Source organism: Copadichromis virginalis, linkage group LG3 (assembly GCF_057382275.1).
Source record: "Copadichromis virginalis isolate Kocher_CV1m ecotype Utaka linkage group LG3, C_Virginalis_male_GT1.1, whole genome shotgun sequence".
NCBI classification, from domain to species: domain Eukaryota; kingdom Metazoa; phylum Chordata; class Actinopteri; order Cichliformes; family Cichlidae; genus Copadichromis; species Copadichromis virginalis.
In genome coordinates, this window is record NC_140620.1 from 20,412,527 (window position 1) to 20,425,986 (window position 13,460).

Sequence of the window (13,460 nt, forward strand, 5' to 3'; positions counted from 1 at the left end):
TTCTTATTCTCATTTAAAATATCAAGCTTTTAAAAAATAATTATCTGAATCTTACAACAAACGATTGATAGATTGATGCATATATACCATCAAAACAGTGTACATCACTGTCACAACAGTGTTTGTTTGCATTCAAAGGCTTAATGATTTTTCCTATAATGGTGGGCCGGTCTCTAGTCAAAATGCCCGGGCGGATTTTTTTGTCCCAGTCCAGCCCTGTATGCAGCTCATCTGCAGTCTGGTGTTACCTACATCTTCCTATTCAGAAGGCAGAATTTCTCACTTCTGAGTACAATCGAAAGCCCCACGACTGCAGTTTTTGTGTTGGATGTAAAAAGCGCACATGATACTGTGACATAGGTTAGAATCATGGTGGCGGTCAACGACGGTCCAGGCGTGGGATTTCTCTCGTGGAAATATGCAGATTATCTTTTCCTTCCCATTGGTAGGTGGCACAGTGCACTTGTGGCAAGTAAGCAAGCTACACAGCAAATCCAGCATGTCCAAATTAACACTGTCGGATTTGATTTCAACACTATTAAAGTGTCTATATGGGTCCACACCAGAGAGTGTTAATTTAACTCTTTTTGGAGAGTTGGTACGTTAACTCTGATTTAGTGTTAAACACCAAATCTGTCTGGAGTTGATAATTTAACACTTGGTGTTAAGATTTTATATATTAACTCTCAAAGAGTATTTTAGTTTAACTACGTAAGAGTTATCTTCTAATTCATTCTAAAAAGCGGGAATTTTACTGTTCTGAACTTCTAGAAATTTCTTTTGGAAATAAACATTTACTAAAAAGATGCAATGGTTTTTGAAAAACATTTATTCTGAACTGTGCACCCCAATTTCAAAACATTTTCTGAAAGATGTAACAGTATACATGTTCTCACTTTCATTAGAATTTTGTTTATCAAAAGGTCTGACATGGTAAATGCAAATAACAGCATTCTCATCACTTATTTCTTCAATACAATATGCATGTCCTTCATTCATCCCTTTGTGGAACTTCAACGCACTTCTGCTCTCCCCCATATTCCATCTTCACAAGCATATCCTGTGTGGAGATTGAATAAAAATTAGTTGACACTAATTAATGGCACAAATAATCCAGTAAACAATTGCAGCACAGTAAAAAAAAAAAAAAAGGAATCCTCTTTGAGCCATTACTTGTGTAAAGTATTTTCCCAAAAGACAAGGACACAGGCAACAGGTAATACTGAACTAAATGTAAAACCTCAACCTTTTTCATTTTTACCTAAACCGTGTGCACAAAACTCTGGAGGGATCTAAATGCTAACGTAGAATCCAGTCAGGACGTCAGCTACTGCTGTTTGCTCGTTGTTGTTTTTTTTATGGGCGATCGTTTTCAGGCTTCAAGTAGCACCATTACACCAACATTTCACATTCTACACATTGTTTTAGGTGTATTTGACCAAAAGTTTGACTGAAAATTCACATGCAAGCTTTTTTTCAAGGCTGTGGTATTTGCCCCCAAACAATACCTTTCAGCTAGCTAAAACAGAATATTATGCTATCAGCGAGCAACATGGCTAATGCCTTTCACACAGCTTTGTCTCAACTCCAAAGAGCCACAGAAGTAAAAGCTAATAACAATTGAAACAATCTTTGAAAAAATGACTTACCAAGCATGGCAAACAACTCAAATATGTAGAGCAAAATGTTCTGAAACGGCTTCACTTCAGCTTCGATTGGAGCCTATGGTGCTGAGGGCGGAGTCTGTGAATTTACTCTGTTGGTGTCATAGCCCCTCTAGGAGTTCAGAGTTAAGAGGTCAAGAGTTAATGTTTCCATTTTAACACCTCCAGATTTGACAGAGAAACACTCATTTTTAACACTCTATTTTAACTACTATCATTTTACACCTCAGCGTTACATTAAAAGAATGTGACTCTGCTTAGAGTAAAATTAACTCTACTTTTGCAAGGAGACTATTAACACCAAAAAATTTAACACTTTTGAATTTGCTGTGTAGAAGACTGGCACTCTTGCTGGGTATCCAGTTAGCAACACATTAACAAGAGAATTCTGAGTAAAACCAAAGTTACTTTCCCTAGTAACTAGTTACTTTGAAAGTAACGAGTAACTTGAAGTAACTGAGTTACTTTTGAAGTAACTAGTAATGTAACTAAGTTACTAATTTAAAGTAACTTACCGACACTGGTTATAGTTACCCCTTTAAAGCCGGTCGGAGCGGACACGCTCCATTTTGCGTAACTATTTTTAAGTCCCGGTAGCACTGCAACCATGTAAGCTAGCGCAAGCAATAATTTTTTTTGCATATGAAACCGGAGGAGTTGTAGTTACATCTTATGCCATCAGCTTGTCCTAGGTCACAGTTTCCTTCCACATATAGCTTTGCAAAAACTGCGTAAAAAACACTTATTCCAGAAACACGCTTTGCCGATCCGATCAGCTGTTCATAGCACTTCCTACATCCATCAGCGTGAACTATCACATGTCCGCCATGACCTGCCCGAAACCAGAAGTGACGCTATTTTGCGGAAATGTAATTTTTTACCATCAGGGCCTTATGAGCCTATACTTGTGTTTTTAAAAGTTATGTTTGACTTTATGACTTTCTGTGTCGTTTCTGGGATGCTTAGGACTCATATTACACTGCTGGAAATAGTTCGTCTTGAAATCGGAAGGTTGCTGGTTCGAGCCCCGACAGTCTCGGTTGTTGTATCTTTGGGCAAGACACTTCACCCGTTGCCTACTGGTGGTGGTCAGAGGGCCCGGTGGCGCCAGTGTCCGGCAGCCTCGCCTCTGTCAGTGCGCCTCAGGGCAGCTGTGGCTACAATGTAGCTTGCCATCACCAGTGTGTGAATGTGTGTGTGAATGGGTGGATGACTGAACGTGTAAATTCAGTCACATATTATTAAAATTTGGGCTATAATGGTTGTATTGATGTATATCAACTGGGGCAATCGTGGCTCAAGAGTTGGGAGTTTGCCTTGTAATCAGAAGGTTGCCGGTTCGAGCCCCAGCTTGACAGAGGCAATGGTGTGAATGGGTGGATGACTGGATATGTAAAGCGCTTTGGGGTCCTTAGGGACTAGTAAAGTGCTATATAAATACAGGCCATTTACCATCAACTTGAAATGCTCTCAAAAATGGCAGTACAACATGTAAAAGTATAATATAAGCTCTGGCGGACTTGGTTCTATGCTAGGTCTTAAAGGGTTAATGGCTAAACTTAATCAAACAGCATTTTAATTAACAAATCATTTTAGAAATTATACAAAAAATTACTAAAAAATGTTATGAGTCAACCTTGAGGTTCTAGCATGACAGTTTAGATGATCTGCTTCATTACAAAATATACAGAATTTTCTTTTTAAATGTTGCAAATATTACATTCTGGCATATATATGAAGGGCATATTAGTCCAGACTGGTGCGAACTCACAAATGAAGAAAAAAACTGTAAAACCATGTCCAGAAACACAGCCATGAGGGAAACCAGCTGGTTCTTCATGCACCATTACTTGTCTCTTGGCTGGGTTAAGAAAGCATTGATGAACCTACAGAAGTTCTGGAGAAAGTCCACCTGAATAAGCTGCAGAAAGCAGATGGGTGATAGATGGGTGGACTTTCAATAGTTAAGCATTATAGCATGTAGTTAAAAAAAGTTTGTGGTTAAGGTAGAGCAGAGGTCTGTGTGAAATGCAGAAACAAAAGGCCTTGTGTACAGCTGAAACACTGATAGCTACCGCAAGACAAAACTTGTTTCTACCAATATGCAACAGGAACTATCTAATCTGAATTTTAGTGCAGATATGTGTCATTTTAGCATTAAAGATAAACATATACTGGTTATACAAATATTCTCCTTTGATTTTGATTTCAACTTCTAAATATTTTCATCTCTGTGACATATTCCAGTCTCTTGTTTTAATAATATCTCATCTCTATAGAAACAAACAGAAAAGAAAAAAAAGAAAGGTGTTGAATTTTCTCTGAAAAGGAAACCACAGTGCTGACAGCGATGCTCGGTCAGGACGGAGGAGGGTTGTGTTATCTGATGTGAACTGATCAAAGACATAAACAGCATGATGAACAGAGCTTCTCTACTCCGACTGTTCTGTAAGTTCACTTTTTGATTTTATTTTTGGGTTAAGATTAGAAAATACATTTTCCGTTTATACTGGACCCAAATCCTAATAAATTTGCCACTGAACCATGCTTTGATCGGATTTATGAATATATTTAGTGACTCAGCACTGGTTCACAGAAAAAATCTAACTCACCATGTTGCAGCAGAAAAAGAAATAAGATACCAAAACCAATTAAATTTTATTCATATATTGCCAAATTACAACAGTTACCTAAAAGTGCTTTATATAGCAACATAAAGACCCTCCAGAGAAAAGAGAAAACCTGAACAATCAGATAACCCCTATAACCAAGTTGACAGTGGGAAGGAAAAACTTTCTTTTTACAGAAAGAACCCTCTGGCAGAACCAGACTCGGGGAGCAGTGGCAATCTGCTGGAACCAGGCTGAAGCCAGGCAGGAATGTCTAGACTTTGATGTTAGCAGGCAACATTTTGACATGTAGTGAGATCAGGGAGCAGTTGGAAGAGAGCCTGCAGAGGTGGCCGTATGCTCTGGAGAGAGGAGGAATTAAAGAAAGTAGATGTAGGAAAGAATACTTGTGTGGGTGAGAGGGAGGATGGTGAAAAAGTGAAGATGTAGAAGAGTTTTAATACTTAGGGCCAACCACTCAAATCAATGGACAGTGCACAAGAGTGGTGTAAAAGAGAGTACAGGCTGGGTGGTATAGGTGGAAATGAGTATCAGGGGTGACAGAAGGAAAGCAGCAAGAGTGAAAGGGAACGTTTACAAGATGATCGTGAGACCTGCTATAATGTATGGTTTGGAGATGTTGACACTGACAAAAAGAAAGGAGACTGAGCTGAAGATGTTAAGGGTTTCATAGGGAATGACCGAGGTGGACAAGAAAAGAAATGAATGCATCAGAGGGAACGCTTAGGTTGATCAATTTACAGACAAAGTGAAAGAGGCAAGGCTGAGATGGTCTGGACATGAGTCTGGTCTAGCCTTCAGATTGGCATCACCGCTGTGTCGGTGGAATTTAATAAACTCGGCTGTCTGCTCCTTGCTATCTAAAATATATCAGGACACTGGCGTAAATTGTCAACCGCCTCACACTTCTGTTTAATCAGTTTTCTGTTTAACGTTTATTCAGCTGTGTGAAAACCCCGGAGGAACCCACCCGATGGATTAATAAAGTTTTTTTTTAATCTAATAATCTAATAACTTTGATCTCAGCCAAACCAATTTACTCCGGAACAAATAAAACACAGAAAAAAGGCAAACAATTACATTTTTAAGTTATCCGAGTGACTTATATATCATGTTTAACCTGAGTAGCGAAAGACCGGGGGTCGGAAAACGATGAAGCCGGGAGTCCACTGCTCTCGCCGGCTGGAGTGACCATTGAACCCCCCGGCTTGCTATCAAGCTGGTGGGTAACAGACGTCTCCGAAAACGTCGGCACACTTTTGCAAATATGCGATGTCTTGATAAACCAAGCAGATATTTGTAATTTACACGGCTACTTTCTCGCCTTAAAATATGTTAAAAGTTTATTTTGTGACCCAGAAGGATTAATAAGAGTAATTTTAAAACTTAGTAGTTGTTGGAAACTGCAGTTTGGCTGGGCCGCGCTATGAATTCTGGGATATGGTGGGCCACGAAGGACACACCGACCCATCCTTCAAATTTGGGGAAATGAAGGACGCATTTGTCGCAACAACAGGAGCTTGCAAAGAAAAGCGTCTGGACTTCTTTAAGTTACTTGAAGACGTTTCACCTCTCATCCGAGAAGCTTCTTCAGTTCTAAGGTCAAATGGTGGAGAGTCCCAGATATAAACCTAGGGGGAGTGACCCCCCACAGAGGGACAAAAGGACCTCCTGATGATCCTCTAATCGCCTGAGCCAAGGTGTGAAACTGGGCGTGGGTCACAATCAGCCAGAGTTTCGGGTGAGTTCATTGTGAAACCTGGCCCCACCTTATCATGTGAATTCCTGAGGTCAGATGGCCCAGGATGTGAGTGGGCGTTAAGGCGTCTGGGAAGGGATCTCAAAACTGGATTATAGATGGCAGAGAGTTGGTGTCGTAAACCCCCGCCTCTGTTCAAAGATGGTCGCTCACAGTGGACATAGATGGCTTCTTTCACTCCTCTTTCAAACCATCTGTCCTCTCTGTCCAGAATGTGAACATTGGCATCCTCGAAAGAGTGTCCTTTATCCTTAAGATGCAGATGGACTGCTGAGTCTTGTCCTGTGGAGGTGGCTCTTCTGTGTTGTGCCATGCGCTTGTGAAGTGGCTGTTTGGTCTCTCCAATGTAGAGGTCTGGGCATTCCTCGCTGCACTGTACAGCATACACCACATTGTTAAGTCTGTGTTTTGGCGTTTTGTCTTTCGGGTGAACCAGTTTTTGTCTGAGCGTGTTGCTGGGTCTGAAATACACTGGGATGTTGTATGTAATGATAAATGACATCTGAGTATGTCATTTATCTCTACACTGTATTGGTATTGGTAACACAAACACACATTTATTGGTATTGTGTACTTCTTTTGTAGAAAACCACACAGCCACAGGACTTGAGCTGTGAGAGAATAAAGATCCTCAAACCAAACATCAAGCTCCTTCTTCTGTACTCTGGGATAATTTGGCCTTAAGTGGTGTTCTGGCCGACACACCAGGGTGAATCAGTGCCAACCGTGTCTATTCCTGATATCCCCACTATACTAGGGATAGGGAGAGATTGAGGAAGCTGACCTGCTATGATGATCCCCAAAAAATGAGTAGCTCAAAGATCAAGGAGATTAACAGAGTTAATGTGTTTTTACAAAACCAGGGAACACTACTGATGATAATACATTGCACCCTTGAATCAATAAATTGAATAAATAAACTGTTCTTTTTTTGTCAAGTGGCTCTCTCAGTTTAGTCTGTGAAAGAAAACTGTGTGTACGTTTAAAAAAAGACTTTGTCTGCACTTTTTCCATACATGCTTTTTGCTTTGTACATACATGATTGCGGTTTGCATGGTTTTACTTCCTCTGAATGTTGCACACACTGCTGCAAAACCTCAAGCTAACCCAGCTGTCTTCCTTTGTAGCCGTCATCTCCCTACTGTGCTGCACAACAAAGCAAGGTCAGTAACCTTCTTCTGTCACACTCTAAAGTTTTCATTTTCATAATTCTTTATTTTATACAGGGCCTTGGTCCTGTATTCTCTAAATTCATCCTCTGTCCTAAACTAGCTGTTTTTTAGCTCCTCCCCTTTAAACCAACTCACTTTAAAATAAGCTGTCCTTATCAAACACAAGCTTGAAAGACAGGCAGGTGCTGCTTCTGTGCCTTACCTAACAAATGTGTGGGGGCAATGTGGGCAGACCCACAGAGCCCCCAGTGGGTCCACACACGCTACGCTCCTCTTCTATTCACAAGCCACACTCCTTCTGGCACTCATGGTCCTTCTCATGTATGACTGTATGATCAGGCTTACAGTGTCCCATGGCTGCTGTAAAGTCGCTAACTGGTTTCACTCCCAGCTCTAGGCTAAGGTGTCTGTGTAGTTGCAAGGGTAGTCCTCCATAGTTAGCTGTCTGCTGCTCTGCTCCAACATACCTGTACAATGATGTCTGCCTCAGGTTTGTTAAATAAAGGATCAGGATCAGCTGCCTGTGCAGCTTGCTGATCTCCAAAACTATGTTACAGGCCTTTAGCTGTGTTATACAGGAAAAGTAGGTACAGGAGACATGAGGGGTATTCCTTTTACAGGCTCTTCCTTAGCTGTTCATTAAGCAGAATTTTAGACCAATCTTTTGCTCATTTACATGTTCCTCCATCTTTTCTCCATATGTTCTCTTGTAACACAAACCATGACATTAAATCAAGTTTACATTTTTGAGGTATAAATACACAAAATAATAAATACCCTTTATCTGTATTTTTAAGCACTATAACTAAATTCTGCTGTCCAGTTTCATAGCATTAACACTGTGATTAATCTACTTATTGTTATCTTAGTAAACTCTCTTTATATCTTAACATATGCAAAAATACTTCACATCAGAAAACCATAAACAAGTCTTATTCTCCCATCTCCCCAAATCAGTATTTACTATACAGTCCATAAACAATATGAGTGAGAAATGGACCAGGGTGAAGTTATGTTATCAATCATAGAACCTTGTCCAGGAGCTACATTTTTAAATAAATAACACATATTCAGTGTGGCCCATCATTTTGTTAGATAATAGCAACTCTCATTTCAACCAGCAGAGAATCTGTGAAAATATACTTCTTTCAAAATTCAACTTTCATTGAACTAACATGAACAAGGTTTTATGCCTTTAAATATGCAATTTGACAACTCAGAGTACCAACAGAAAAAGTAGAGACAGGAGACATTTGTTGCCTTCAGTCTAGAGTAACTTCCTCATTAAACAGAAGGGGGCTTTGGAGCAAGCTACTGCATTCAGTTGTGTCCCTTTTGTGGCAAAGCCATACAATTACATCTGTATAACCCTAACTAAGAATCAGTGCAATAATTCAGTAAATAAGTCATTTTATAACAATAAATACTCAAAAGAAATTACAATTGTGACCATACATTTGTAGGTGTCACACTGTGAGGTGCTCATTTAGTGCAATTAGCTTCTTTAGCCAGTAGGCATTAGTCAAGTCAGGTCCTTGGAGCTGTCCAGCCTTCATGCTTTAGACTCTTTCTTCAATGTCTGCCACTGTGATGGATACTGGACCCTGTTCGGGGAGTTGCTGTGGTCTTCTCTGAGCCACCCCTTTCTTTATCACAGCTTTCTGTAGTTCTGATAGTTGGCTAACTTCCCTCCATGCTGCCTTGACCTTAGGCTGTGGTCTCAATCTCTATGGAGGGTACAGCTCCTTGTGGCTGTTGTTCATCTTGTAGCCAAGCATCTCAAAGATCGCTGTTGCTGTGGTATAGATGAGTTAGTTGTTTTCATTGATGCCAAAGCCACAGTAGAAATTTATACTGCTGCATTGGTAAAAGTAAGCAGGTGTAAACTTACCAAGTAGTTACTATAGATAGATTGCAAACATGGAGTCTGTTAAACAGCACAAATTGATGCATTAAATGGGAGTGTAAAATATTAGAAATGCAATCCTTCTTATTGATTTGCATAATCCACTCTCCCTAACTGAGTTCAAAACACTCAGGTCAGCAGGGTCACAAAGTTTCATAACTTCAGTTGATCTGAAAGGTGTCTGATTGCTGCAAAAAGGAAATAATGCACTGTATATTTCTTATTGTTCCTCTCAGCTCGTCTGACTGTGAGTCCCAGCAGCTCTCAGTTTTTTAAAGACGATTTTGTGTCTCTGAGCTGTGAGGAGGACGACAGCTCTCCTGGATGGACTCTGAGGAGAAACACAAGCAAACAACAGAGGACTCAATGTGGAGATGGGTGGGGAAAACCAGCTGGTTTTTCCTGTAACATCAGCTACATTGACCCACTGGAAAGTGGAGTTTACTGGTGTGAGTCCAGAGAGGGTCCCATCAGTAACATGGTTAACCTGACAGTCACTGGTAAGCTGAGTGTGTGGAGTTAGTGTTGATGAAGCTGTGTGTAAATGGATGAAATGCTGTAGTTTGTCTCTGTGTTGAGGTGGATCAGTGATCCTGCAGAGTCCTGTCCTCCCTGTGATGGAGGGAGATGACGTCACTCTGCTCTGTAAAACAAAGACCACTCCCTCCAACCTCCCAGCTGCTTTCTATAAAGATGGCTCCCTCATCAGGAAGCAGCCTACAGGTCACATGACCATCCAGCATGTTTCCAGGTCTGATGAAGGCCTCTACAAGTGTGACATCAGCGGTCATGGAGAGTCTCCATCCAGCTGGATCACTGTCACAGGTGAGGAGCTTCACTCTGATTTCACCTCTTATTTCATCCACATATTCACCTGATCAGGTGAAATTCTCTCCACAGAAAAACCTACAACCACACCTTCACCAACCACCTCAGCTCCTCCCTCTTCCTCAGTACTGTCCCCTGACTCCTCCTCCCTCCAGTTGGTATTCCGAGTGGTCCTCCACCTTGTGGTGTTCTGTCCATACTTCATCTCCACTCTCCTCATGGTGTCTTTGTATCGATGCAGAGCCAAAGGTAACACTCTGATCGGTCAATATGCTGGTCATTGATCAGACTGATCATTTCTTCCTGTTTAAGCAGCCGATTTAACTTTCTAACATTTACAGGAAACTACATGCACGCCTCAATGGTAAAGACCCCACTCGACGAGGCTGAGCAGGGATTGAATAATGACTATGAAGATGTCACTATAGAGCATCACTTCTGAAGCAGATCTCATGTTCAGCTTGATATTGATGAAAACGTATTCCTGCTAAGGATTTATATCATGTGCTGCCTATGTATCACTGTAGTTCTGTGCAATAAGTAATGTACAAGGCAGTTAGTTTACTTCTAAACCAAACCTGCAGTTGTTTTCAGATCATATTGGAAAAGACAACACATTTTCTGAGCAACTATCGTACCCTTTGACTGCAGATTTATTTATTTCTCATTTTAGGAAGACATTCTTTGTTTGCTGTCTCAGTGTCTCACTCATGTCTGAATAATGAGCTTCAAAATAAAAGATTTTAAAGGGAGACTGTTAGCAGGGCCACATAAAGACTCCTTTTTTAAACTTGAATACTGTGCCATGCACATGAAAGACAACATGTACAATATAAAACTATTTAATTTAAGAACCACTTAAAGAAAATGTTCTTTATTGGTGGATACGGTTGGTAGAGATCATTTGTAGAAAAGTGTTAAAGCTACAAAGTATTGAAAGATGTAATAACATACTGTCTGACTCTAAACCTGAGGATTAGTGATAATTGAAAACAATGTACAATGACACCAGAATTTACCATTCATTTAAATTTGAGTCTTGTTTATATTTTACTGCTACTCTTACATGTTTAAATGGATGCTGCAAATCCTGTAAAAATAATGTTGTTCCTTCATCAAAGAAGAATAACATCTGTAATCAAGACAACTGGTTTAATAATGAGAGAACTTAAGAACTTGGAAGAATTAAACATTATTTATTGTTTATTTATTGAGATAGCGAAACTAATGTATTTGGAGATTAGATTCCAATGAGATACAGAAAGGGATCCCAGCAGTGATAGGATTTAGGTCAGGAGCACTTGGAGTCTAGACTCTGGTGGTAGTGAAAATGAAGACTGAGGCTTGGGTGGAGCGCTAACTGAAATGTCACTAATGTGGAGGTGAGGAGGAGGTGGGTTGCACAAATGAGAGTCTGAAAGTGAGAATGATGGAGAGCAGAAATGTAAACTACGAAAAGTGGAGGCTGATGGTTCCAAAGAAAGCAGGCAAGAAGGTGATTCCACAAGAGTAATGATGACAGTATTGACACTGACGGCTACCACATGGTAGTGATGTAGAAAATGGAAAAGCAACCCAAACAAACAGGCAGATGAGTGATGACAGATCTTTGTTATTGAACTCATACAAAAGCTTTATAACTATCACAATGAAAATGCTAAATTATAGACATCTTTACAAGATGAGCAGTTTTTTTCCTCCTCTCAGTGTATCCTCACATCTCACAATGCTAACGTGTCCTAATAAAATTAATTAAAAATGCAACACACATTTTTTTAACCAAAAAAGGAAACTCTTTACTGGTTAAATACTGCTGTCAGCATTAGCGTTAACGTTAACGCTGACAGCACTAGTTAAAAATGTTACAACTTTAAGGAATTACATTATCTTATTTGTGCTTTAAGGGGGCAGAATATAAATTCTCAACAATTCTCATAAGCAGCACAAGATCGTGATCGAACACAAGGACTGAAATCATTCCTGCTCAGGCAGGTCAGCAGTCACTACTACACATCTAATTAACCTCTGCGCAGCAGAAACATGGCTTCACAACGCCTCCACTTTACACAGCCACACAATATAATGTTCAAAAACACATTCAATATTTAAGGAAACAAACAAACCCCCCAAAAGATAAATAAGCTCAAATAATGAGCCAATTTTAGTGATAATTTCTAATTTGTATTTAACTAAAGTGTCAAAATAGAGATTCACTTAGTTCACAACAGTGCTCTTCTTTGGAGTCGGACAGTGTGTTAGGATGCAATCCCATGACTGAGCAAGGGCTGCTGGGTAATGAAGTCACAATAACATAATCTGGACTTTTTATGCAACAAAACCGAGCGAGACTTTTGTCTTGAACTCCAACTTTATACCAAACCAAATATCTAGCACAGAGAAAGTAAACAGTGTAGTGTCAGTGTAGAGGATGGAAATCAACCAGGATGGCTGTGAAACATCTGCTGACATCTTGTTGAATTTAATGGTGTAAATTCACAAAGAGCCACTGGTCTTGTGATCACATCATGTACATTAAAAAAACAAATCAAAAAACAAAGAAACAAAAAAGACCAACTACTGAAGCTCACATTAGAAATTATTATGAGTTGTGATTTTTTTTCCCTTTTTTAGGGTTCCCCATCTGCTGAATCCCAATTTTAACCTTGACTGTTGTAATTTTACTGTTTAGGTGTGGAGGTGAAGTCACCCTTTGCCATGTAGGCAACAGTAAATTATTTTTGTTTACTGCATGTCTCCTACAAACTAGCCCCATTTATTTAAATTATAGTTTAACTTGTAACAATATTTGTATTCTTAAGTAGTAACATTATTATATTAATATTGCACAGGTTTAGTTACCTTTGTACAATATGGTCTTCCTTCAATCTTCCTTCAAGGATCACTTTTTACTTTCTTACTTTGACTACATTACAGAGCATGTTCTTTTTCACTTTCACTCGAGTAATAAACTTACTTTGCTAAACTGAAGAAGATCTCTTCTCGGCACAGTAGTAATACAAAGTACTACTGTCTATTAACACTGCTACATTTGTATAGTGCTTCTTTGCTACACTACCTACATTCAAATATTGTACAGGTGTGTAGTTTAAGCTGCTTAAATTGCAATGCATTGTTTGTGAGACATGTATGCCACCCCAAAATGATAACAGCTCCATCCTGGCCATCCTGTAAAAATTATTTTGTTTTTATTGCAGTTTAGCGTCACTTTAAGTTCAAGTTTTCTTCAGTATTCTTTCTTTGTGTATATACTGGATTCAAAAGTTCAGAAAAAAGATATTTCTTTACAACCACACACAGTTTGAGGGCAGATCCTCTCACCCATGTTTGGTTGATAAATCTAACCAAACTGAAACTATTTTTCATGATTTGTAAGGTCAAATGATGGTTTTAGTGGATTTTATTTTTATTTTCTAAAGTCTAGTGTTTGCTTTTAAAGATAAAAGAGAAGATGAGTATACATGAAGATAATAGGCTAAATTT

General features: G+C 39.4%; 1 protein-coding gene and 1 long non-coding RNA gene across 3 annotated transcripts; one reads left to right on the forward strand and one right to left on the reverse strand.

Moving 5' to 3' along the window:
* Nucleotides 1–811: 811 nt before the first annotated feature.
* LOC146713307 (uncharacterized) lies at nucleotides 812–1,839 on the reverse strand. The gene is made up of 2 exons (XR_014917803.1): nucleotides 1,650–1,839; nucleotides 812–1,060 (listed from the first exon to the last, which is right to left on the reverse strand). It is a non-coding gene; the product is annotated as an uncharacterized LOC146713307 (long non-coding RNA).
* Nucleotides 1,840–3,958: 2,119 nt separating this feature from the next.
* On the forward strand, nucleotides 3,959–10,723 carry LOC146713308 (Fc receptor-like protein 5). 2 transcript variants are annotated; one of them, XM_085446663.1, is made up of 6 exons: nucleotides 3,959–4,112; nucleotides 7,181–7,216; nucleotides 9,368–9,631; nucleotides 9,711–9,956; nucleotides 10,032–10,208; nucleotides 10,301–10,723. In XM_085446663.1, exons 1-6 carry the CDS (start codon nucleotides 4,079–4,081, stop codon nucleotides 10,399–10,401), a joined length of 858 nt encoding a protein of 285 aa, XP_085302789.1. In that variant the 5' UTR covers nucleotides 3,959–4,078; the 3' UTR covers nucleotides 10,402–10,723. The 2 variants fall into 2 exon arrangements, with proteins under 2 accessions (XP_085302789.1, XP_085302782.1); XM_085446656.1 differs by lacking the exon at nucleotides 3,959–4,112 and having other exon boundaries at nucleotides 6,066–7,216.
* Nucleotides 10,724–13,460: the final 2,737 nt, after the last annotated feature.